We start from the raw sequence: 26,096 nt of genomic DNA on the forward strand, positions 1-26,096 counted from the left end.
TACAAACATTGCAAACTGGTCAACACTTTAGGAACATGTCCACTTTATAATAGCACTTATAAGATTCTCCTTCTATGTGAGCTTGATAAAAAGTCACTGAATATTCTACTGATTGTTAAATATTTTCTGAAAAAGTAAAATAACAGTGATTTTGAATGCAACTGTAATCCTGTCTAGCCTATTTACACCCAGAGGGGAGTTGTTATTACTAAAACCTTTTGAATTACTATGTAAGTCTATAAGTTACTAAGATGTTCAGTTATTGAAGAGTTATGTTTTAGGAGAAGTGTCACTCCTGGAATTCCACACTTGCCTTAGAGTTTGTAGAAAGGTTTGTAGAAATACTTTGGGGAGTACGGCAATCAAGGACCACAGTACTGTTCAGTTCACAGTTTTTAATTTATCAAAAGCTTTTGTCCAATTAAACACAAATTATGTGAGTTTGGGTGGTCAGAACAGAACTCAATGAAAAGTGGTCAATACTTTAAGAACATGTGCATGTTATAACAGAACTTTAAGATTCTGCTTCTATGTGAGCTTGATAAATGGTGACAGAATGCACTGAATGAAAAAGACAAACATTTTCTACAGTAACCATTAATTACCATATAATAGTCATCAAGGCTCGGTATCAGCTAAAGAGTAACATCTCCTCATATAGAAAAGGTACTGTAGAACTTAAAATGTTCACAATAAAAGCAATCAGTGTCACAAATCTTCTTTTTTAAACATACTGGTTTTCTCTTAAATGTGCTTTTTCTGGAATAAATTTAATACCAGACTACATTGCCTATATCTCCAAGAGGGCCTAGAGAAGAAAATGAAATTTAAATGAAAAAATCCTCAAAGGCATTGATGAAGTCAACGCAGTGAATTTCGTCAGAATGAAGAGTGAAACACAAACTGGGCAGCACAGAGCCAGAGAGATTGAGACTATGTGGAAGTGGATTTAAAGCCAAGAATGGGAGGCACTTATTCATGGAACTAAGGAATGGCAACCCAGCCATGTTTTTGAAGTCATTACCTTGGCTTCTTTCAAAAAACAACAGGATGAGATCCTTGGAACAATTAACTTCTTAGCTGTCAAATGGGCTAGGCCAGCCAAATGGCCTCCTCTCATTTCTAACCTTTCTCATCGTCTTAGAACATGTGAAATTTCTTACCAGCAAATAAGTGTCACAACACATTCCAAAACACTTTCATATCAAAAGAGATGTCCATTTCTGATCCATCAAATACCTTAATCAGGCAATAAATGTATCACATTTTATGCTGAATACACACATGCATGTGTCAGAAAGGATTTCTATTATTGTAGAACTTGTGCATTTGTAAGAAATGTTAATGACAAACAAGGTATAAAGAATGACACTGACTCTAGTAACATAACTGAAATATACTATGACAACCAGAACAAGAAAATTAAAATCAATTGTAAAAAAATGAATAAAACAGAACATATTTAAAGGTTTCCGTGAGTAACAGTTTTTAATGAACATTATAACTGAGGTTGGAGCTAATTTACCTCTCTGAGGGCCTTGAAACATTTTACCCATTTAACTGAATGAATAAAACTGAACAACCTTGTACCGTGGGAAGCAAAGACCAATGAGACAATGGAAAGAAGATAAAGTATAAATGTATTTTAAAGTTCTTTTCTATATATATTTACAGTACTATATACATTTTGGAATATATAAATTGGAGATGTCTTCATAACAGGAACCAAGAAGTCTTGTATGACATTTCTTTGCAGTACAATCGACCTGTCCAAAGTTATATCCGGTCGACATTTCTCAGTCCACCATCCACTGTCAAAGTACCAAATCTAGGAATAGATATTAATAAGATAGTTACAAATTTAAATTAAAATGGAGTCTTTCAACTAGTTATTCACAGGGCAAAGCATGACAACAGGTTTGTAACTTTCAGTTACAAGTTCTTATTTTAACAGTACGTACTATACAGCACATGAAAAAACTGTGAAATCAGATTGCTACCTCTCGAGAAAATGATTATTTTCTGCCAGTTCTTTTACAACCCCTTCCATTTCTTCTTTGAGTTTCTTCATTCTGCAAATACAAAGAGTCATCCTTTCAACATGCAGTTAGTACAACAACAGTGCTAATTACCAGCGTTAAGGGAGTGTGTTGAGTCACACCTCTAAGCAGGGAAATAAACAGCGTTACTTCAGTTATCATTTTTTTTTAAATGTCTAAATGTCTAAGGGATATAGTCACATTTTAGTCTCACAACTTTCAATTTGGACTTGTCAACTAAAAATGGACTAAAAGTAACTTTTAATCACAGTGCAGTTTAATTTGATCAAATAAAATGTATAGAGGTTTTAGTATTTTTAGTCTTGATTAAGATCCTTTTAATTTGATAGCATTTAAAACCATCCTACCACTACCCAATGTGCTGGCATAGGCAAGTATTGACAAGACATGTGCCCTCTTCTAGTCAGTTCGTCAAATCTGTACAAGAAAGTGTTTTCTGCAACCATGCAGCTTTTTTATTTTTGTTTATCAAGGTGCCAAACAATCAATACACAATAAGGCTTTGTTCCTGTCTCTGGGGTGCGGACAAGAACAGCTGCAAATGAGGGATAAATACAAAACAAAAAAGAAAAGGGAAAAAAATGGCACACCCTGATACTTGTCAGTTTGCATACAATATTGGCTTTTTTGAGCCCAGTTGCAGCCCTCCAATTCTGTCCGTTAGAGTCAACATGCAAGCCTGTGATTGGGCACTATTTGCCAGATAGACAGTAACACTATGACTCTGAGTGAACTCTGACTTGCCGTGCGCCTGCAAACGTATCGTGTTGACAGCGAGACCTGTTCTATTTGTTCTAATTAGTAATGACTTCTGAGGGCACTATGGGACTATCATTGTGGAGGGGGTCCTGACAATGCACATTCCAGAGCAAACTGTGCACAGTTCTCACCATTCCTGTGATGGCATGAATAATAGGGGCAAAGTGAAGTTGATTTAAAAAAATGGAGATCCACAATAGGGGCACATTAAAGATACAGGTTTCAGTTACAGATTAATTTCAGATTTTGAGAAAAAAACTAAATCTGTAGGTGGTACATGATATATGTTTCTCATTAATTGAGCAGGTACACAGAATACATAAAAGATTTTTTTATCAATGACAAAGAATGGCAAAGAAGGAAAGTTTTTTTTATTAATTTGGGAACTCTTCTGGGACATCATCATAAGCTTGGATAAGAGTTTTCTAGTCTATTAATGTAAATGGGGGAATATAAATGCATTATGCATTATCACATCTACACTACATTAGGAACCTCATTTATGGAATAAATGCATACTGATTATATTAAGCAAATACAATGGTAACAATTTTTATTTCTTACAGTTTACATCCTACATAACCAATCTTGTACAGTGTATGGTTCACTTACAACATTGACTAATGGTAGACATTCCAGATTTACATTTTACTAGGAAAAATATAACTCAAATTAGCATTTATAAATGTGACAACATTATTCAAAGCAAGTAACAATCATATCCATTTAAGATGCTAAAGACACAAGAGGTGGGTGGATTAGTATTTTAAATCTTACATTTCACTTGCACCCAATAGTGATACTTACCCCAGTGTCATCTCCACCAAGGTGTTCTGACTGAGATAAACCTGAGGTTTTATTCCACTAGAAGTCACCGGCAGGATCTTCTGAGGCAACACTTCCTGTAGCTGTACAAGCAAAAACAATATTTTACAGAATTATATATTATACAGAAGTAAACTTACTATGGAGCCACAAATTTAAAATTAACTGGTAAGCAAAGTATTTTCTTAACTATAATTCAATAAACTATCAGTATTTTCTTCACAGTTACCAAATACAGTGGGTGCTGACCATTGTCAGGTAGGTGGCTGTTAGGTCTATGCATTTTACTGAAACTTACTATCAATGAATGTAAAGTCTAGAGGGTTTGTGATGCCCTAGGGTATGCATATCTTAGCATCCCAGCATGGTAAAAATATAAGAAACCTACTGTATGTGGTCTGAACACATACAAGCATAATACTCTATGCTAATTGCATGCTTCACATGCTTCCTAAACCCCGACATCCCAATCTAAGATTAACTAGTTGGGTGAAGTGCTTTGGCAAGGTTGTTTTTAAACATGCTTTTTAAAAAGAATGATATTTTGAGACATAAATAACATATTTTGTAGATATACTCCTTACTGTTCACATTTATAATGATATCCTTAAGCCTGTCATTAATTGTGTACTCCTTACAAAGGCAATAAGAAAACCTCCAGAGAGTGTGAAAGAGACTGGAGTTGACCATCCTCTTCACATTCAAGGTCTTTGAGAATATTTACCTAACCATGCTGCAACTTCACAAGAAGACCAAAAAACACTCTCTCTTGAAGGAGAAAACACACGTGTCTTTAGATTTGGACACTGTTTTAAATAGATTTTTCCATCTCCATTTAATTTACCTGATAAACCCGCTCCAGGAAAACAGACACCTCCTGCTCAATGTTAATGAACTGGTTAGTCAGATTAAGGAGCTGCTTCCTGACTTGATGAACTTTCCTGCAACAAAGGATCAAATTAAAAACTGAAGTATTAACCATTAACAGCTTGTTAAAAAATTACACAGTGCACCCCTGGACTTGAACATTGTTGTTCATATTCAAACTGAACACCTGACTTTTAAAGTGACACTACTGTATGCACATGTTTCCTTATTTCTTGTGAAAGTTTTCAGTTGTCCATAAGCAGAAGGCACAGACCTTACATGAAGCAGGACTGCGCATGAATTGCTACAAATTCTCTGGCAATATTAAATATGAAAATGTTACAGAGAACTTACCTCATCCATTCCTCAGCTTTGGACAGGAAAATGCGATACTTCATGGCACAGTCTTCGCTAAATAAGGTGGTTGCCTTTGTTGCATGTAAAACAAGCTTCTGCCTAAAAAGCAGAAGCAGAGCTGTAGTTACCTAAGTGATTCTTTTTTAAATCATGAAAGTGTTAACATGCAGAGTGAAACTAGAGGAACATACTTGTCAAATTTATGTATCTGTTCTTCATTGTAAGGCAGGCCTGGAAAACAAACAGAAAACTATTTAGGATGCTGTTAGATCTTCAATTGTGCCAAATGAAACCACAAATTGCGTTCATCAGACAATACCGTTAGCACAACATAACTATCCTATTTAGTAATTCCAAGCACATACTGTAGATCAATAGGGAAATATTTGAACCAGGATACACGTCCGAGGTGGAATTGCATAAAACCAAGAACAGGAGGCACTTCTTTACACAAAGGGTTGTTGTTGACAATAATACCACACTGTCTTTCAAGACATAGCTATATGAGGTACTGTCGGTTTGGATATCTACTGAAAATCCAAATTAGTTAGGTAGGTCGAATGGCCTCCTCCCATTTGTCACCATTCTTATAAAAAGAAATTGAACATCCTGGAATTGAGATTTGTTGGAAAAAGAAGCAGAATCCTAAGCTTTCCTTACACACTTTCACAACCCTGGAAAAAATTATTGTATTGCCCTCATTAGCATTCAAAACAGAGTTCAAGGGTGAAGTCAAATGTGTATGGATATTTTTTTGCCAGCCAATCCATAAAACATTAATCGATATCTAAATTGTTCTGTCTAAGTTTTGTCCTTGATATATTGTTGGCTGATTAAATAAGCATCCCACTTACGTCGTTCAGCTTTGTCCTTTTTAAACTGCTGGTAGATTGCAGTGATATAATTCAGGAGCACTTCAATTTTCTCAACACTATGCCCAGAGAAAACATGGCAAGTTACTTGATTATTAACAACATAACAGACACTGTTGGAACATCACAAATGAATCTAAAACTAAAAAAGCAAATGTTAATTTGAATTTAGAAAGAGCTTTTAATAGTGCTTGCTTTTAGATTGATAAAAATCAAAAGGTGTCAGACCGAAAAGGTGCCTTAAATGCCATTTCACAAAAGGTTCTACAGAAATGTTTATCAAAAACAGTAAAAGTGAATGTAGAGATGTAACACAAGATGTTATAATAACATTCATAATGCTTTATGGGAACATGCGTGTGCATAAGAGGTCATGACATACGTTTTAGCAAAGGTTTTAGCTTGGATAATACCAAGCTCTAGAAATGAAGCTAAAACAAATCTAAAGCACACATTATGTCATTTGTTTACAGCTCTATAAAGTCTATAAAGATCATAACATCTTGAGTAGCAGTTATGAGGGCATTATGAAATCACTATGCAGCAACATTCAAATTACAGTAAGTGTTGCTGAATGTTTTTTTGTGTTTTGAGGTTGGAATACTATTCATAAAGCCTGTCTTACTTTCTGTCCTCAGGATGGGTTCCAACTTGCTCTGACCAGGTGTCTGTCAGTAAACCTCCAGGCAAGAACTTGTTCTTAATTTCTTGCAGAGTGTTGTCCATTGATGCCAAAGAGCTAGACAGCTGCAGAGAAACAGAAAATGTGTTACACTCAGTTTTATTCCAGCATACCCCTTTATTCTATGAATGTTGTACAGATGAGAGAAGTGGGTGTGTTGTCTATGAAATTTAGACTACTTAGAAATTAACTGACTTTCCCAAATGTTTAAATTCTGTCAGATTTTAATCAGCAATCTTCCACATACTTAAAGCAGTACATGAGATATTTTCAGTTCAGCGTCATTACAGAAGGAATGACTGTTTAAAATGCCATTTCATGAAGTTGCTGTCTAACAACACTTCCGTATATGTTTGCCGATTACATAAAAAAATTCATATGACTAAAAGTTATATTATAAAATACTGGACAAGCTCAATCAAATTCTCCATGCATTTTACCAATAAAACAACATAAAAATAAACTTCTTACTACATTTTTATTACATTTAACCCCCTATACTCTTTACACATCATTTGCAATCTTTGGATTCTGGCTGTCTTTCAGTTGCCCATATGAGGCTCCAAACACAGGGGCTGTGCTCTCTGTTCTGTGGTCCATGACTCCCAGCCCATCCCACATCTTGCTAAAAACTCACTTTTATACACCGGCTTTTCATTCTGTGTACTGTTTTAATTTGTGTGTGCTTATCTTTCATATGCTTTATTACACAGTTCTTTTAAATGTGCAATGGGAAGTGCTATATAAAATAAAGGCTATTTCCTGACTCGGAATCCATTTACAAGTAAATACCTTGGCTGGCTGAAACCTTCTGCTGTTTGTGAAGGTTCACACCACTACTTCATTTGGAAAAATTGGTCAACCAAACACAGGACCATCAAAGATTTGCAACTAGAGTGCCAAACGTCCATTTTCACTGTCATTTCCTTTGGGCTCAGTATTTCAATTACACGATAAACAGCGAACAGAACATTCAGACCGACATACTAACCCGTATGATTTTTGTTCTAATCTCTGAAATTTCACTCATTTCTGATGATAACATATTTGTTTGGATCAGGGCCTCACACCTGTTGACAAAAAGAATAAAGACCCAGCTTAAAGACCTTTTATTTAAGAAATTCTTTAAATAAAAGCATACATATCAGAATGAATTGTCATACAGTACATTCAGTACAATCTATGGTGAGGCATTAAAACACAATGAACGAGCATTTGAACTATTATCTGCTTTGTTAATATCTTTTAAAATATTAATAATGTTCAGAAACACTGTGCAATGCCCACTGGATTTATTCGTAACCCTGATGAAATAAGAACAAAAAACAACATATAAAACAGAGTGATGTATGGACTGAATTATGTGTCTCACTTAAAAAATCTAACGTTGTCTTGTAATCATAGTAGCATTGCACAGTACAAAGGTATATTAATCATAATTTACTGAACTCTAGAAAATATGAGAGCCACATGTATTCACACCCTGTAGTTTAGAAATGGTTTTGTAACCTTCTCCAGACTGATCTGACAGAAAGGGATGCAGGTACAGTATCTAGAGCAAGCTGCTCAGTTACGTTGCTGAAAGTGATACCACTGCTTCCTTCAAGAAAGGGCTGGATTAGATCCTTGGACCAATGAGTGACTAGCAACCAAACAAGCTAGATAGACTAAATTGCTTTCTCGTTTGTAATCTTCATTTGTAACTTTACTTATGTTGCTTACATTTTTTAGGAACGTCACAAAATTCCTAACCAGAAATTATAATTCTGAACAGAAACTAGACATGCTTACAGATAATACCTTGATGTAACCTGACCAACTCACTACAAACAGAGAAGCACAAAACTATCACTTAATTAACCTTATTCAATAAAGCACAGAACTACATATTCTGTTTTTTAGCTGAATGTGCAATGGTTCTATATAAAGACACAAAACAATACCATAAAAACATACAAACACATGGTCCCTCAGTAGAGACTGTTTTGCTTTTTTCTTTCTTTGAAGAGGAGACTTGTAGAGCAATAAGTGGACCACTCTATGATTGTGGTGTGGTATCCAAGGGGTCCTAAAAGGAAGTGCATCAAAGAAGCAGAGCTTCCTCTTAAAGTTAGTTGAACTAACAGGTCTAATAATGTACTTACAGCTGCTCTGTTTTTTCTAATGTCTGATTGCAGTAGCTGCACATATGAATGACCTCAGTTTTCTTATGCACAGTCTCGTTGTAATCTTCTTTCATCAGCTCTCTACAAAATGAAAAAGATGATTTGCAAAAAAAAACTATTGAGGACCTATATTACATATGAATTCCTATCAATATCAAAATAATAACTGCTTTTGTTTACGTAGCACTTTTCATCCCAAAGGATCCTGAACACTTCACTTAAATACCTCACCAAATGAATTTTGGAGAAATCGGATATCTGATTGCACAAGGACAATGTCAGTCGCCAAACAGTGGCATTGATCTTTAATGACCAAGCACTCAGGACCTTAGTTCAACATCTGATGCTTAAAACACGGAAACTTCCACAAACCCTTGTCCCTAAACTAATGAAATGGTTTATAAATTCTGGGCCAAGGGAAAAAGTGATGATAACCAGTCCACAACTACTGCTCACAACAGTAGCCTGGGTTCTTTAAAGTTCTCCCGTCCTAGTACTGACCAGACAAAGCCTTGTGTCGCTTCCAATCTATGAAGAATAGGTACAAGGTGGTAATGCTGTTGCATTATGGTACCATCCTAAAGTACAGACACAAAAGTAGTGACAAAATTGGATGGTCTTTGAAAAAATGTAACATTCAGAGTACTGTACAATTTTAACGTTTTGTTGCTTTAAACGTTTGCAGTCATGACACTTTGAAGTAATAGTATTTGTAATGTACACAACCTACTCCACACATTCAAAGAAAAAACAAAAAGAAATAAGTAAATTGATAATATACAGTAAAAGAAACATGAGAAAGTTGTGACTAAAAAAAATCAGTTGAGTTGCCCTGGTCAGAGTGCAATAATAGGAATTTTCTCTGCAAGAGTGCATTTCATGCAGACTCAGTCATGAAGATCATGAAGATTATGGAGCTTTCAAATTGGGTTATTGAAAAGCACAAGTCAGGAAAAGAGTGCAAAAGAATGTGTAAGTCTCTGAATATCCCGGTAAGGGCAGTCAACTCACATCACTCATCATCAAGAAATCGAAGGTGTATTGTTATACCAGGCCCTGCCTAGATCAGGCCTCCAAACTATGCAGAGAAGTGAGGAGAAAACTGCCAAGAGATGCCACTGTGAAGCCAACAACTACTATGAATGAGCTACAGAGCTCACTTCACAATGCTGACTTGTATGGCAGAGGGGAAAACCCATCTCATACTGTATCACAAATGGAGATTGCAAGACCCTAAGCGTTCCCACAAAAATGTGACAAAAGGTGTCTTGGTTAAATGAGACCAAACTGGAATATTGTGATCTAAATGCCAAGCCTTATGTCTGATGCAGAGCTAAAACAGTACATCTCCCAGTCAATACCATCCTTGAAGTTAAGCATGGTTGGTGGCACCATCATTGTTATGCGGATGCTTCTTGTCAGTAAGGAAAATTGTTCTTTGTCCTTGATTGATAGAAGGAAAAATGAAAAGAGCATAGTACAAACACTAGAGGAAAACCTTCAGACTTAAAACTGGGGCAAAAATGCACCTTTCAGCAGGACAATGATCCCAAGCACAAGGCCAAAACTACATTGGAGCAGTTTAAAAAGAAAAAAGTGAGTGTTCTTGAATGGCTCAAAGCCCTGACTCTATAGAAATCTGCTGTCCATAAGTGAACCCAAAGCAACTTGATAGAGCTTCAGCAAATCTGCCAAGAAGAATGAGTGACATTTACACCCAGACAGTGTATAAAGTCTGTGGAGGATTACTCAAAAAGACCTGTGGCAGTAGTTTCTGCCAGTTCTTTTCTCTTTCGTTTTTGTTGAAATTTACTGTATCATTTCTTACATTTTGAAGTTATCAGTTTGAGCAATCGGGTTTTGAATCAAATATTAAGTTTAAAATATATGGAGGAAAGGTCTTTATACTTTTGCAATGGAGGAGAACACCGCCATTTAACAAAACAGTTGTGAAAAAACTGGAATAAAAAGAATGAGTGCTCAGAACATAAAAGCAAGCATCACTGCCAATATTTACATAAGGCCTCTGACTCCTTTTCGCACCAGCTCTTGATACATCAGAAGGGATTTGGATATTTTCCACAGGTGACCAATATCCCCTGCAAAAGTCTGCAAGAAAAAGCAGGTGTCAGAAATGAATGTCCCCGTTAGCCCAGTCTTTTGCAATAAACACATTTTTTATTGAGATAACTACACAACTCTATTGATATCTATTATTAAAACATAAATGGCCTGTAAATGTTCCCAATGTCAAGAACCCTTCCAGGAATTTAAAATGGAAAGGGGTATACTCATTTTCTCTTTTATATGAAGTACAGTAGATTGGAACTTGGTATTAAAGAAAAATTCCAGTTTCAGTGCAAGTGGTGCGAGTTTTTTTCTCCCCAGGTCATAAAATACAACTGTGTTAGAAAAAAAATGCCCCTCAAAATGTGAATATTGCACTTTACCTACCAAACGTATGATATTCAATTAAAAACTTTTAAAACCAGAGAAAGGATACCTAGCTGCTGATATTACTAAACAGAGCATTAATGCTGTTATTGCAAGGGATCAAGAAATAATTACTGAATAAATAAGTGCCAGTGAACAACCTGCTTCAAATGCTATTCATCAAGTAAATAACAATCTGACAATCCACACTGTGTTCAAAATATTAAAAATGGACTGGGCCAGCACACAACACTCAGTTTTTATACTGAAATATAATATGTGTGTAAATTTTGCCCTTTTACACAAAAATTGCACCTGCTAAATAACATGAGACTGATAGTGAACGTCAGTGCCATGTAGAAAATGCTGCTCGGAAACCCCCTCTGTTTCTGCGTAATCAAATTTTGCCCTTCAAGGCAAAAAGTTCCAAAGGAAAAAAAGGTATCATCTTTATTCTGTATCTGCATATTGGACATGTTACAGTGTGGCACTAAATGAGTGCATCTAGCTTACGTCTGTTTTCTTTCATTTTTTTCATTTTATTTTTCATCTGTTTTGCAGTACACATTGCACATACTGTATTAGGGATTGTACAGGCTACAATCTTTTCCTCTTCTAACAAAATAAATATTCTTAACTAACAGCCAAGGATGAGTTGCCTACCCAATCCTGAAAGAACAATCACTACATTAATTTCTGCTTATTAAATCATGTTGAAGAATATTTAATGAAAATGAAATAAGCAGGCTTTAAAGAATTTTGGTCTGTATCTCACAGAAATGTCTTTTAGTGTGAAAATACAAATACAAATAGGACAAATAGACCTAGGACAAATATGGCACACAAATTGCAAATGTCTGAATTCACAATTGTTTTCCACTGTCTTGAAAATATTCAAAAATATGCAAAAAAATATAGCACATGAAAATGAAACTTAAAATGCTACCCCAAATTAAACAGTTACAGTTTTATTACATTCAGACTACCTGTACTAGGTAATAGAAATTAAAAATTAACATGGAAAAAAATCATGATCAGTACCTTTGCATAGCTAGCATCCAAATCCAAGTCATAGCGGGGCTGTATCTTTGGTGCAGTAGCTGATAAAAAAAGATTTCAGATTTCTATCCCTTTATATTATACATCATTTATACATAATTATACATAATTTTGTATTCATGATTATAGATTAATGGCAATGAAATTCAGCAAAGTGTCTAGCAGAAGCCATATTTCCTGCTTCAGACCAAAAAAAAAACATGGAAAAAATTAATGTGAGAAAAACAAAACCCCTTCTTTCAAGAGACACAGCATTCCAAAAAGAAAGCTGAAATAAAATCAAAAAGAAAATGATGATACTCAGGTATTAATCAATTAAATGATCATTAACATTTTGGATTGTTGCCTGCTAAAAAAATTAACTAATCATGGTACTGTGTTTTTTCTTTATATCTAGTGATGTTTTTCCTTCAGACAACAACAGATTGTCAACTATATTCCAACAGTGAATAAAAACAAATTAGGTATTAAGAGACAGCCATGGAGATACATGCTGGACAGAAATGCTCTTGGCAGATTTGTACCATGTTTTAGGTGTTGTCACTATGTAAACTTGTAGTGTAGTGTCTGAATTTTAATCAAAGCACAGCCAGGAAAATAGGTAATTTTACATTCAAATATTATCCTATTATTAACTGTAAAATTAAATATTCTGCATTAACTCTTTATACTGTATTTACACACTGAACAAATATTTGTTTCAAATAAGCTCTGAACAAAGTTTCTGTTTGTCATCTTTAACCGTGTTCAAATCCCCAGCTTTTTCAATTTAAAAAATAACAATTGGTAGAGTTAGTAAATAAAGCACTGACAAATTATGACTCCAAAGCTTGCACATTAAAAAATAGACAAATAAATATGCTAGGTACAGAAAAAGTACATTACAATATTAAATATTAGCATTTAAGTCTGTGAACATTTTCCCAATGAAATATCTTCCTGCTTTATGGAAGTAGTTCCAGTTGTTCCTATACACTTCAATAGAGAGAATAAGGATGTGACTGTCATCTTGTAAACTAAAAGGACAATACGCAACTTTATATTTGAATATGTTTCAAACTAATTGAAATGTTAAGATTTATTGGAAATTTTCCTGGGCCACAGTAAAACTAAGTGGGATTTAAGCTAACAGGGAACTACTGTATATCCATGTTGTAATGGTGTTACAGTAGAAGTAAATACATTGCAACAATTTGTACCACAACACCCATTTTCTTCTTTTGATACTTTAATACAGAAATGTTAAATCAAATAGCATCAATTATATGTTCTGTATGATCCGTGCCGTGTTTCCTGCAAAGTGTTCTTAAAAATTTTGCTTTTGAGTGAAAAAGAATAGTGATTTATAGTTGGCAACAATTCAAACAATGCTATAGTTGTAATTGCCCATTTACAAATATTTGGTTTGTTTTAATCAATTTTTGAACATCCAGGTACAGCAAATTTCTACATTACTTTGCTTACTTCCAAACATCTCCTACATTCAAGGTTAATCACTCCTACGATTCTGGACAAAGACCTCTCTACATAGGACTGAAAATCGCTCTATATTCCAAACACACTGATTCACATGATATAACCATTCACAGGGTTATTTTCTTTACAGCCTGTTCTATCCCAAACACAAAATGTTCTTCCTTTTTACAATTTCTGGTTCTGCATTAATGAGATGGACTTCCAAAACCAGTACCTTAAAATGCACTGTTTTTCACTGACTGGGGAAGCTGCTGCATTGACAGGATCTTCAGCCAACCCCTCAAAATCCTTGAAACATCAACCCAACAAGGCATTCCAGAACTGCTCCTCCATTATACCCCAACACCCTTGGGGTCATCCAAGAAAACATCCATTTTATAGGAAGACTCTTTAACTTGAAAAGACCCGACAGTCATTTCATACCACCGACCACCTAATTTATGTAGCCATCTTCTCAACAGCCACCATCCAAGCCAGTGTCGACTGTTAACAGAAGTCAATAAATCACCTTCATATATGTCCTGTAGCACGCACCTACATGGCTCCTCTGGCCATTTCAAAATCATTTAAAGAGCACGTGCAGTAAGAGGTCTCATTTATGGTGTCTCATATAAAAAGTGCCCTGCCATTTACATTGGTGTAACTGGAAGAGACTCAAGAGGAAGAAGACCTTTCTGGAGAACACATCAAAGCAGCGAGGACCAAAGATCTCTCAAAACCCACAGTTCCCCATTTCACGTATCATGGCCATGATTTCTTTGGTGTTTCCATTTGCATATCTTTTATAGAGACTCCAAGATTTATATTCCAGAAAGACTTCAGTACTTAAGACTATCTTTACAATTCACATCTTCTTACCTGCATGTATGCATGTGCCTATTCTTACACACTCTGTCCTAGTCTACTCAATTCAATTCAGGTTTATTTGTATAGCAGTTTTTACAATGGACACTGTCACAAAGCAGCTTTACAGATTTCCAGGCCTGAACCTCCAGTGAGCAAGCCTAAGGCGACAGTGGCAAGGAAAAACTCCCTGGACTAAAGTAGGAAGAAACCTTGAGAGGAACCCAGGTTCGAAAGGGGGAGCCTATCGTCCTCTGGCCGGCATCAGATTAAATTAGAATGAACACATACTGTATGAGAGTCGTCTGTATTCTATTACATGGTGGGAAAAGCACAATCCTGTATGGTAATGTCCAACAGTGTCCGGAATGCTCAATTGGCTTCCTTCAGTTGGGATTTCTCTGGGAAGGGCTTTGTAGAGGATCCACTGTTGATTTTACAACTAGTAAAAGTCTGCCTTAGAATTCTACGATCTGAGATTCCAGTGTTTATGCTTCCAGGTATTACTGCTATTTGTAATAAGGCTACTCATGGACTTTAATAAAACAATGTGTTGGTTATGGCTGTATTTTGCTGAGTAGGAAATTACTCAGAAACTTACGTTCTTCAAACAGCAGCCCAATCATGCCAACCAGATCCCGGCTCACTAGAATGATGGGGTTGTCTTTGGAGGTGCGAGGGAAGGCCTGTGCCTGTCTGTTCGGGTCCAGCACCAGTCGGCGACCCTCATACATCAGTTCTTGATTGGGCGGAGCAATATTGGTTCTCCGAAATAGTAGCTCTTGGAACAGAGTAGCCCTAAAAAAAGCCAGATCACGATTACTGACAACTAAATTTCAGAGAAGATCTATACTTCCACTATACAAGTTAGATTACCTTAGAAAGCTATACAATGGGACCTACAAGCTATACAGTAAGACTAATTCCACAATGGCTAAACTATTTAAGAACCACTGATCGATACATTGAAATCTATAATATGTCCATATAATGTCTAAGAAAATTAATGAATAAAGGACATGACCTCAACCCTATAAAAATAAATTCTATATATTATTGCAAATAATTCACAACTCAAGTTATTACATGGTATGCAACTTTCTTGAAAAACCTTCCTGACTATTATAGGCAACATTAATTCATGATTTGAAAAAAAAACACAAACTGGTAACTGAAATCCAATTGAACAAATTAACATTTGTGACTGTAAAAATCATGGGCTAGTAGCATGTGGCCACTCCTGGAATAAATTCAAGCTGTATATCTGCAACACATGCACTGTACTAGGTTGCAGATGCTACTGTATTTCACAGGTTCACAGCTCATCCCAAAAGTGTTCAATGGGATACAAGTGTGGTGAGCAGGGCATCTACAGCATAACCTTGAGGTTATCCATTGGGAGACATAAGGGTAATTGTGACCGATGAAACTCACGTGTTGTACTGGTGTATGTAGATGTGGTGGAGTGTTGCCTGCTGAAAGCTGAAGACATACACCACCGTTCTGTGCAAGATATCGCTGGTTTCTGCGAAAAACTGATCAAAACCCCAGCACTTCTCCTGATCAGCTTCCAGGATATTGGCAAGCACTGGTGTCAACAGACTCTGCAAACCCCTGAAAAATGCAACAATAGTAAATATGGTAAAATAAATTACACAATTTATTGACTAAAAACGTGTTTTCCAATTTAAGTTGGAATTAACTGACTAACTGCAGAACAGGCTTTTCCTAAATGCAAACATCCATAAAGCCCAGAGCTTCACTATTTTATTCTTTAAATCAGACACATGACCCAAATACAGTATAAACCAAATAAAGCAAAGAGGATGGCAGACAGGCTGAGTATTGACAGTAAAAGAAAAGGCTGAAAGAAAAGTCTTTCATTAGAAAAGATGTGAACCTTGGAACCCGACAGCAGTTTTACAGCAAGGAGAAGAGAAGCTTTTTTCTTTTTTTTTTTAGAACTAGGAAGAATGCTGTTATTGTTTATTTTTTAGAAGAATCAATATCGGGGAAAGACTGGCCACCCCCAATATTAGATGGGGACATTCAGAGACCTGAAAACTCAAAGTGAGCTAGGTGTAATTTTAGTTTATCATTTTATTTTTCAATATTTGTTCCTTTAATATAATGAATGCTGTTTTAATTGCACCGCTGTCTTTAAATGTGTCTGTCTTGAGCCCCACCTATCTTAGTGTCCACTGGATGACTGCATCACACAGTTGACTTTTAATCTTTAAGGCCCAAGGTCGTGTGTACAACATAACCCTTGAGTGGGCTCCTGCAATTCAAGATCATACAACTTTTACCTGTAACCTTTTTATTTGGCAATACATGATGGATAGCCTGATATAAGTCTTGTTTTGTGTGATGATGTGATGTGTTAAATACTTAATATCAATAGAAATCAAACAGCTTAAATGTATTTCTTATTCAAAGTTATTTATGCTACTACTTGATACCAGAACACATGGATGAGAAAAGGGAAAATCCTCACAGTGAACCAGAGAAGAGAAAAAACTGTTCAATTTCTTCAGACTGAACCCTTCTGACAACAGAGCCTTCAAGATATGTAATATGCTTAAAAAATTACCATCTACCACATGTTCCGTAACCGAAACACTTACTTGGAAAGACTGCACGAAACTGGCATCTCTGAACTCCACTCAATTTTTCCATTTTCAAACTTCTGCACTCCAGATATTGCCCCAGGTGGCTTCTCTGTGATGATTTTGTACCTATGGAGAAGAAAATCAGGTTTTCTCACGTACTTGGTATTCTCTGCTGCATATAAAGCAAAAAAATGACTCAACTTGACAAACATAGAAATCAATTTGATTCCACCCTCAGAATTCAGAATTACTTTTATTTTATGCATCATTAGTATCATTTTTTCCAAACAGACCAGTCTGTGCCAAGGACTTCGGAGTGTTTTGTACATCCATTACATTATCTAATCGTCATGAAGGAATTTGAAAGGAGAGAATGCAAAGCTTATCTGCTATTAAGGTTTATCCTCCAATAAAAGAAAAAATAAATCTGCTCCAAATCGAATTGCTTGAATGCTAAACAGAATCACGTAAAGCAGAATTTCCAATAACTGTGCCACCTTTGTCATTCACAATAATTTAAATCGCCCTACAAGACGCTACAGAGTAAATGGATGTGAGCTGCTGGTCTTACATGACTTCTTTGTTCCTGCGTGGTCCTTCGAAGGGTCTGAATGGAAGACTGCCAGTGGCTGCATGGTAGAATGTCACGCCAATGCTCCAGAGGTCAACAGTGGCCCCATACTTCTTTTGGTGGTCCTTCCTGAGGACGGCCCGCTCATACATGTCGGGATGCTGTCAGACACAGCACAAACGTGCCATTACACGTCACAAAGGACTTTTTATGCAACTTAAAGAGCTTGCTAGAGAAACCACAATGCAAAACCAGGAGTTGCCGTAACACTCATTCAGGGATGGGAAGAAGGCAGGCCGCAGCCAAGTCTTCTCTGCAGAATCCATCCCTACAGGCCGCAATAAATTTGGCCACAAACGGTAAATTTAAAAGATGGGAGATACTGAAACCAATTTCAAGATTACATACTGGGTGCAAAATTTTAGGAACAAAAATGGATTCCCAGCTTGAACTTACCAAATACTCCTCTGTCCCATAAAGGGAAACAAACTGCTCATCGTCTTCAAGTTCTCGAGCTGCTCCAAAATCAGTCAGCTTGTACACAGAGCGGCCATCTTCCCCAATCATACGCATGATGTTTCCTGGCTTGATATCACGGTGAACTATGCCATACTCCCTGAGGTGATTCATTCCAGCAACTAAAACAGACACACAGCAAACCTTTCAGCCATTAAAACAAAGTGCAATGAACAGTTTTGTGAACACTTCCTGCCTTCTAAAAAACACTTCAGTGTTTGTACTGGTAAGTACATGGTTGACTAGTAGGGGACAAAAAACCTTAAGCAATTCTGAACTTAATCCCCAAATCCTAAATAATTTTAATATTGGTAGAATCTGTTAGAGAAATAGGAACAAATGACCATGGTAAGGGTGCAAGAAGGCTCCACAGCCGAAACAATCTGTTTCTTTTCTTCTCTTTTCAGCATGGAATAAACCTTTACTTGTTCCTTTGCAGCCTACGCATGCTGATGGAGCTACCTACTTAAACTACTTCATGGTAAAGGTAGGTTGCTGATTCTGCTGGATAAATATCAGGATTTAGCTTGTAAACGTAGGAGTAGGATATCTAGAGTGGTCTTGTCAGAAATTCCACCAGTGCCACATGTAAGCCTAAGGCTTTAAGGGGAAATATGGGCATTAAACATAGGGCTAATATACTGGTGCAGCAAGGATGGGGTAGTTAGGATCCTTCTGGAACAAATAGGACCTGCACAAGCAGAACTGGTTATGGTTGAACCAGAAGAGTAGCATTGTTTAGTACTGAGGAAGCATAAACTAGTTTTGAGGAATATTTAAACAAGGGAACTGGGATTCGCAACAGGCCGATTGAAGGTAAAACAAATTTTCTGAAATGTATAAGGTTGAAATAATATGGTTAGTGATTTCTTCTTAACCCAGTAGGTGGCACTAGGAATCAGGTCTTTCAAAAAACAGTATATAATTAATGAAACAAATGTGATGAGCATCATTAGCTTAGTGTGAGCAGTGGCAGAAAACGCTGTGTCAGTGAGTCTTGACAGGAGAATAGAGTGATTCACATTGTTGATGGCAGCAGAAAGTTCAAGAAGGATTAAGATAGGAGTAGTTTCTGAGAAATTTACTAATTTAAAACAACATATAAGAGGGTCAGGCAGTGCGTGTTCAAGACAAAAACAGAGAGCTGGCGGTGAACTGCTAGTGTGATGGCTTTAATGGTGTAATGTAGGCACACCTAACAGAAAGAAAACAATAATAATGTGATAATGTTGCTTTATTAGCCCTATACAATTTCTTGCATTAGGAATTTGTCTTTTTTCACATACCCCAGCTTGCTCTCCATGAGAGACAGACAGGGAGAGAAGCTTGGGGTCAGAGCACAGGGTCAGCCATTGTACAGCACCCCTGGAGCAGTTGGGGTTAAGGGCCTTGCTCAGGGGCCCAACGGAGTAGGATTCCTCTGCCGGCTGCGGGATTTGAACCAGCAACCTTCCAGTCACAAGCACAGATCCTTAGCCACAGAGCCACTGCTCCGCCCCAAAAGCGTTCAACAGAGTGGAGCCTGTTTCGAACCTACATCTCCAGGGGAAAGTACGATCAAAAGGCAGCAACTCAAACCGCTCTGCCATTCTAATGAGTGAGTGAAGAGAGGTAATAAGGGAAAAGGAAACACAAGGAAGGAGCTCGGTTGTCACGGATGTTGGAAGGGACAAACCGTGGAATGGCAGGAGAGCGGAAAAAGACCCTATGCATAGCGGCAGAACAGGGAGTTAGCCTGGGCTCAGCAGTGCAAGAGTTCAGGAATTGCCGTATAGAAACCTATGCGGCGACCTGGTGCTAGGCGGGTCTCAGGACATCCGAACGTCAATGCTGAGCGAAGGGGAATGAGTGACCCGGAAATATATAGCCCCAGACAGAGACACCGGAAGGACAGACAGCAAAGCACAGGAAACTAGGGACAGGACAGGGTAGGAGCGCCCGCCGGCTGCAGAGGGCGTGACATCAGTGGCAGTGTCTAAGGGAGGTGAGGGGGCAGGGGTCTTTAATGAAAGGGATTGACCTGAGACACAGAAGGGTGTGAAAGAGGGAGATAGGAGCTCCATCACTATTACGTAATTTTAGCATATTAAAACTGAGGATCTACACAGGCAACTTCAGCTTAACAGTCATAAATTGCTACAACCTGCTGAAGAGATGGTGAACATGAATTGTGAAAGGTAAGACTGTGTTTAATTTGAACAACAACAAGGACAGTTGATAACACTAAAGCATATGACATGATACATTACAAAAGGCTTCTGATAATGAATACAAATTTACTTCTCATAAAAATTTAATTCTCAGACTAAAATCATTCTTGAATTACACTAAAATAATTCAAGGCATGGACATGTATTGAGATCTGACTAACAGACAGGAAACACTACATCTGGTGTACCGCGAGGTTTTTTTTGTAGTGGGTCTGCTGCTCTTTCTGATCTATATCAACTACTGTACATAGATTGTGGAATAGTTTATCTTCTTACATTTGCAGATCACACGGAAATAGGGGCTGTGGCAAAAAGACGTGGCAAGGCAATTACAAAAAGACTTGGCAAATGAAATTCAACATTGGTAAGTGCTTCACAAAGAAAGTAGAGGCATAAATTGTTCATACTGTACAGGTGGTTCTGAGCTGTAGGATACTATGCAAGAAAAGGAATCTGTGTGTGAATGGGCATTCGCCTATGCCATTAACAAAACAATACGAGGAGAGAAAGAATGAGGAAACCATGCTTGATTATGTGGGAAAATGTATGCAATTTCAATCAAGAGAAACTGCTCATGCTTTTCAACTCACCACCAAGGCCTCAATTAGAGTATCGAGTTAGAATATTAGTTCAGGTTTAGTCATCGTATCACAAGAAGGATATTACAGCCTTAGAAAAAGTTCAGTGAAGAGCACCAAGAATTATTCCTGAACTCAGGGGATTGTAATATTGTAATATGTAGATTACGATCTACATCTCTACAGTCTTGAGCAGTGGGGATTGAGAGGACATTCAATCTACGTAGTTGATGTTGAAAAGGGTAAAGACATGCTCAACTCATTACCAAAAGAAGGATTTGGGTCACAGCTAATAATGAAAAGCAATTCATTTAGGATGAGAAACAGGAAATGTTATTTTTTGACCAAGAGCAGTGGATATCAGCTTCCTAGCCAGGTCATGGAAGGCCTGCATTCTGGATACCTTCAAGATTGGCCTTCAATTGGCTGGATGAAACTTCAAATATGCGAGGCTATGCAGAGAATAGCACCACATATTTACAAACCTGTTCTTATTAAAATAAAATAGTACAGCTTAGATTTAATTACAACCTTTCAGATGAAAGAAAAAAGAGAGATGAAGGAAGCAGTGTAATACAAGTCATGTTTAAGAGAAAAATATAATCTTGCTCAGGACTTTATCACCTCCCATACAAGGCCAAGAGTTGAGGCAAAGGTGAATATCTCCAGGCTCGTTTGCTACAAAACCTTCATGTTACAACGATCTGAGAAAGTGATCATCAATACAGAATTACGTATCCACTTATTACAGATAACCCTGTATGAAGGTAGATTAAATTTCCAAAACAAGTCAGCATTTTTATCCATTAACGCCACAAAATCATCAGTAAATTCCAGTGACTGCCTAAGACAAGAGTAGCTTCAATGAAAGTACCCTGATTTATTGACGCCTTTGAGTCTTCTGAACATTTTGTAACTAATGGATACCCAGTATTTCAGTAAGATATACTGAAAAGCCAAAATGGTGATACATTCAGGAACTCTCCTAATATTCCATATTGCTTAGAGGAATATGCAGTATCTTAAAAGATTTAGTATCAATATCCTGAGAGAAACACTCAACGTGATTCCGATACGCGATTTCTACCTCAATTATCACTGAAACATCCTTCCTCACCAGGAAGTTATTCATCTGAAGTACTATTATTCAACTGAAAACCCAAAGGAGAGAAAAGCTTAGATGTCCAGGTCTCAAGAACAAGCCTCCTCTGAAAACAGAAAAACTGTCTCACCCACATCCTGCAGTACGATGAGGAACTCATCCTCTGGAAGCCCGTAGGCATTAGAGGATTCCTCTAGGACCGTGTAGAGACTTCCACAGGGACAGTACTCCATCACTAGCACCTTGTGCCTAGTGTTCGTCTAAAAGAGAAACAAAATGCGTTTTTTTTTAAATATACATAAATACAAATACTGCAATTCTGTATGGCATACAAAGGAGCAAAACAGACAGCACTGTATTGTTACTTTTTTAAACAGAATGTTTCAATGAATGCTACCCGCTGTCGGGAAATAAAAGCAAACAAATAAGGTTCTTTTCTGGTTCTATTACACCTTAGAATTTTACACCTCTACAGGAGAAAACTTCAAGACCATTTCTCTCAGTTTTGTGTTTTTAAACTAGAATTGGCAATTATTTTTTATGGAGTCTGTATATTTGTAATGACAGCCTAAACTATTTTATGAAAAAATTACATAAAATATAAATTGCCACCCTTGCAATACATAATTGCATAAGGAGAACATACAACCTCCATGCAGAGAGAGAGCACTCCAGTTCAAGAATCGAACCCAGAGCCCCAGTGCTGCAATGCTAACCACTGCACCACTCTAAATCACAAACCTCCTAACAAAACTGCACCATATTCACATTGCAGGCCCAAGCGTCTTACTCATTTTTCCAAAACCAAGCAGAAAACACATTTGCTTCCATTTAGGCAGAATACCTACCTCCTCTTCCACAGCAAAGAGCTTCACAATGTTCTTGTGATTGAGCTTCTTCAGCACCTCGAACTCCCTCATCTGCACATCCAGGGGCCGCAGGAAACTCAGGTTGTTGAAAACCTTCACAGCATAGAGGTCCCCAGTTTTCTGTTCAAGACAAAACACAGTAAATGATGAGGGGGCTTTTATTAATATGGACGGATAGGCTGCCACCCACATTTGATTTGTTCTGGCACGTGTGAAACATTTTTTTTTCTTTCACATTAGAGTGCTCCTCAAATGAGTGGATGAGGATTTACATGTGGATTCAATTTTGGAGCCATGAATGGGTAATCCGAGCTGAACTGAGGGGAAACTGACGTTTTACTTCCCCTTAAAGCCAGGCAGTGTCAAAGCATTCACATCAGAAATCACAGGTAACACCAACTGGCTAATACCAATCCTACTTCAAGTCTATAGTTCTTCCAGATTTTTTTCCAGAATAAGATTGCCAGTATAAAGTGTACGTTAATAATTCTGTCAGTAACTCTTCCATTAACTAAATAAACAAACATAGCAAAACACAGTTTGAATTGAATATATTTCTTTGGAAATATATATGCAAGCTCTTGAAATGTGTTTGTTTTTCCATGTTTATACTTCCTTCCAGTGTGTGTACCCACTAAGACGTTAAAAATCTGATGTTTCAGAGTTGATGCCTAAGTGCTAACCTTGAATTCAAGCCCTGATCCAGACTTGTACTGTCTATACTCTCCATGATAATTCAAGATGTTAAGGGCATATATATTCCAGGCAGAAATGGGGTGTGGGGGCTGGGGGTTTAATTACCAATGTGAACCAGACAGATTCCTTTGTTCAACATCTCTCAGACCCACTACAACCCACTACAGCAAATGTTGACACCACTTAGATGTTGAATGTTGATCACCCCCATCTAGCTGTAACACTTATTTATTATAATTAACGCATCCCTGATGTTGTAAGTCAATAAGGCATCGGGGACCCCACTGACCTTGTGTCTCCCACGGTACACGTTTGCAGTTGCTCCTTGCCCAAGAAGGTCTGACATGAGCCAGAGATAGTTTGCTGTGCTCTGCATATCTGCTCTTCAAAAGAGACTCTCAACAGCACCTGCCAACAACAAAGCACATCCTTTCAGCTTCAGAGTGCACCTCAGGCCTCCTGCATTGCTTCGTGGTTAAACAGTGTTCAGTACAGAACAGGGCACGCTTGTGGTCTGTTGCAATGTATTCACTGAGTAGCATAAGTCTTCAATTTCCCATCATGGAAAACAACTGCACATCTAGTAGCAAAGAAAATCACTAATATATTGTTATTAAGTTAATGCCTCTGTATTAATCGTGACGTTTTTACGCTCGTTTAAAATTGTGATTCGCTTAACCGTTTTTTAGAAAGGGACAGCAAACGTCTCAGTTTCACAAGGAAGCTGCCTTTAGCTATGTATAGCGACATGCAAATACAGTCGGTCTCCTTATGTACACAACTATTCAGAAACAAACTAGAGGATTTTATGAGCCGGATATGGGCAACGGTATTCAAACTGTTACTTCTTTAATCTTGTTTCTTTCAATTCAATAAAGTCTCAGGTTTAACAGAGTAGCATCACTTTTTGTACCTTAATTAATTTTATGTTGTTAATTTCTAAAACCGTATCCCAGGAGTAGTAAATACTTTTACATATATGATTAACCGTTCTCTGGTGTGCTTTGACTATTCATTTTGGACTATGGACTAAGGCTTTAACGTATAGGAAAAAGGAAACTAAAGATGTGAAATGTAGATAAAAGACCAATTATAGATAATAATCAATAAGCAAGACTTCTGAACATTTCGTCTAAGAGAGTTTAGCCTGAGCTCAATGGGTAAAACTGAGTAATCAAGAGTTTCGAAATTCTTAGAAAATATCTAAAAAACGTCTCCAGAATTACACCGAGTAAGACAAGGTTACCCACCCTTGACTCAAGAAGTAGAATTCTTGTAATTGTGTTGCTGTACTGTACATAACCCCTCACAGAGCCAAAGACTTTGAAACCACTACACTACAGGATTTACTACAGTTAACAACCTGGATATAAATTCAGAAACATCATAGTGAACGTGTCCAACTGGGTAAAATGAAAACTACGTCTAATTCATTATTTAATTTTCTTCGCCTGTTTTGTTCAAATACATATTTTAGACTGTATACATGATTTACGTTGGAATCTATTCGTGCTCTCCGGTTCAAAAAAGAAAATTAATCATTTGCTAAAAACGTGAAAAGGTAACAAATACGAGCACACGGTACCGTAAGAGGAAACAGAATTCAACTGTAACGCATGTGCCTGTGGTTGGGAGCGCGACGGCGTTGCGGGCACGCAGCGCCGCTGGAGTAGGAAATCTCCCACAAATACAACGAATATACAAACTGAGGAGATCAGACAAGGCCAGTAGGATGCCAGTTTAGAAAATGTGGCGCACATTATTTCCGATGGAAACACCACTATTTATTATAGGAGCTTACTGAAAAACAGAACTAAGTGTATGATCGCGTAGCACACATGAACGATTTACCACTCTACGGATAGAAGTAGCTAATGCAGTATTTACCAAGAGACGACTGAGCGGAAGAAACGTTGATTATTTCTGTTTCACATCATTATTGAAATTTACCGGCGTATTGTGTGAAATGTTTCAGGCCTAACGGTCATAACATATTTATAACCCCGTTAGGTAAAGCCACAAAGCTTAACATTCAAATTGGCGACCAATAATAATTAGCGATATGGTACTGTTCCTGTTTTGGAAACTCAAGTGAAACAAAACGCACTAGATCGCAGCAAAACGTTGATTTCAAGGCACGTTGTTCAACGTAATTTATTCAGCTTTACAAAATGTATTCCTGATATGCACGCTTATTATACGTTGTTTTAAGATCATACATTTATGCCTTAATAATAAATAGAAACAATTTTATTTCCTTACCCCCTCAAAAAGCTAAGTCCCCTTTAGTTTCTTTCACTGACATCATATGGTCACGAGTTGAAAATGACTCAATCAGCAATGAGATACCGAGGAAGAGTGAGAGTGGGCGTAGCTGATCTTTCTACCGTAATTATACAAATATAAAAGAAAAAAATTAAGTGTGCAAAACTAGTGTGTTGATACCACACTGACACCAGCCAGCCTCAGGACAGCACTGCTAGAGCACCACAACTTAGACTCAAGCACATCACAGCACAGATCAAACAGCAATATCTCACACAC

General features: G+C 37.2%; 1 protein-coding gene across 2 annotated transcripts; it reads right to left on the bottom strand.

Moving 5' to 3' along the window:
* Positions 1-1,469: 1,469 nt before the first annotated feature.
* On the bottom strand, positions 1,470-25,877 carry tbk1 (TANK-binding kinase 1). Of its 2 annotated transcripts, none has more exons than XM_088923801.1 (21): positions 25,815-25,877; positions 23,842-23,960; positions 22,836-22,976; positions 22,118-22,247; positions 18,038-18,219; positions 17,582-17,742; positions 17,026-17,136; positions 15,833-16,012; positions 15,000-15,196; positions 12,062-12,120; positions 10,605-10,696; positions 8,567-8,668; positions 7,414-7,492; positions 6,366-6,487; positions 5,723-5,799; positions 5,060-5,099; positions 4,866-4,967; positions 4,489-4,585; positions 3,627-3,727; positions 2,001-2,072; positions 1,470-1,828 (listed from the first exon to the last, which is right to left on the bottom strand). In XM_088923801.1, exons 2-21 carry the CDS (start codon positions 23,926-23,928, stop codon positions 1,777-1,779), a joined length of 2,184 nt encoding a protein of 727 aa, XP_088779927.1. In that variant the 5' UTR covers positions 23,929-23,960; positions 25,815-25,877; the 3' UTR covers positions 1,470-1,776. The 2 variants fall into 2 exon arrangements, with proteins under 2 accessions (XP_088779927.1, XP_088779929.1); XM_088923803.1 differs by lacking the exon at positions 25,815-25,877 and adding an exon at positions 25,440-25,478.
* Between the last annotated feature and the right edge of the window lie 219 nt (positions 25,878-26,096).

Source organism: Atractosteus spatula, chromosome 8 (assembly GCF_055471065.1).
Source record: "Atractosteus spatula isolate fAtrSpa1 chromosome 8, fAtrSpa1.hap1, whole genome shotgun sequence".
Lineage (NCBI taxonomy): Eukaryota > Metazoa > Chordata > Actinopteri > Semionotiformes > Lepisosteidae > Atractosteus > Atractosteus spatula.

Excerpts from the sequence above, each read along its gene's own strand:
- tbk1 (XM_088923801.1), bottom strand. The coding sequence starts at position 23,928 with ATGCAGAGCACAGCAAACTATCTCTGGCTCATGTCAGACCTTCTTGGG. Across the intron at positions 15,197-15,832 it reads TACATACACCAGTACAACAC|GGCTACTCTGTTCCAAGAGC; the intron begins GTGAGTTTCATC and ends GGCTTTTTTTAG. Across the intron at positions 3,728-4,488 it reads TCCTGGAGCGGGTTTATCAG|CTACAGGAAGTGTTGCCTCA; the intron begins GTAAATTAAATG and ends TTGCTTGTACAG.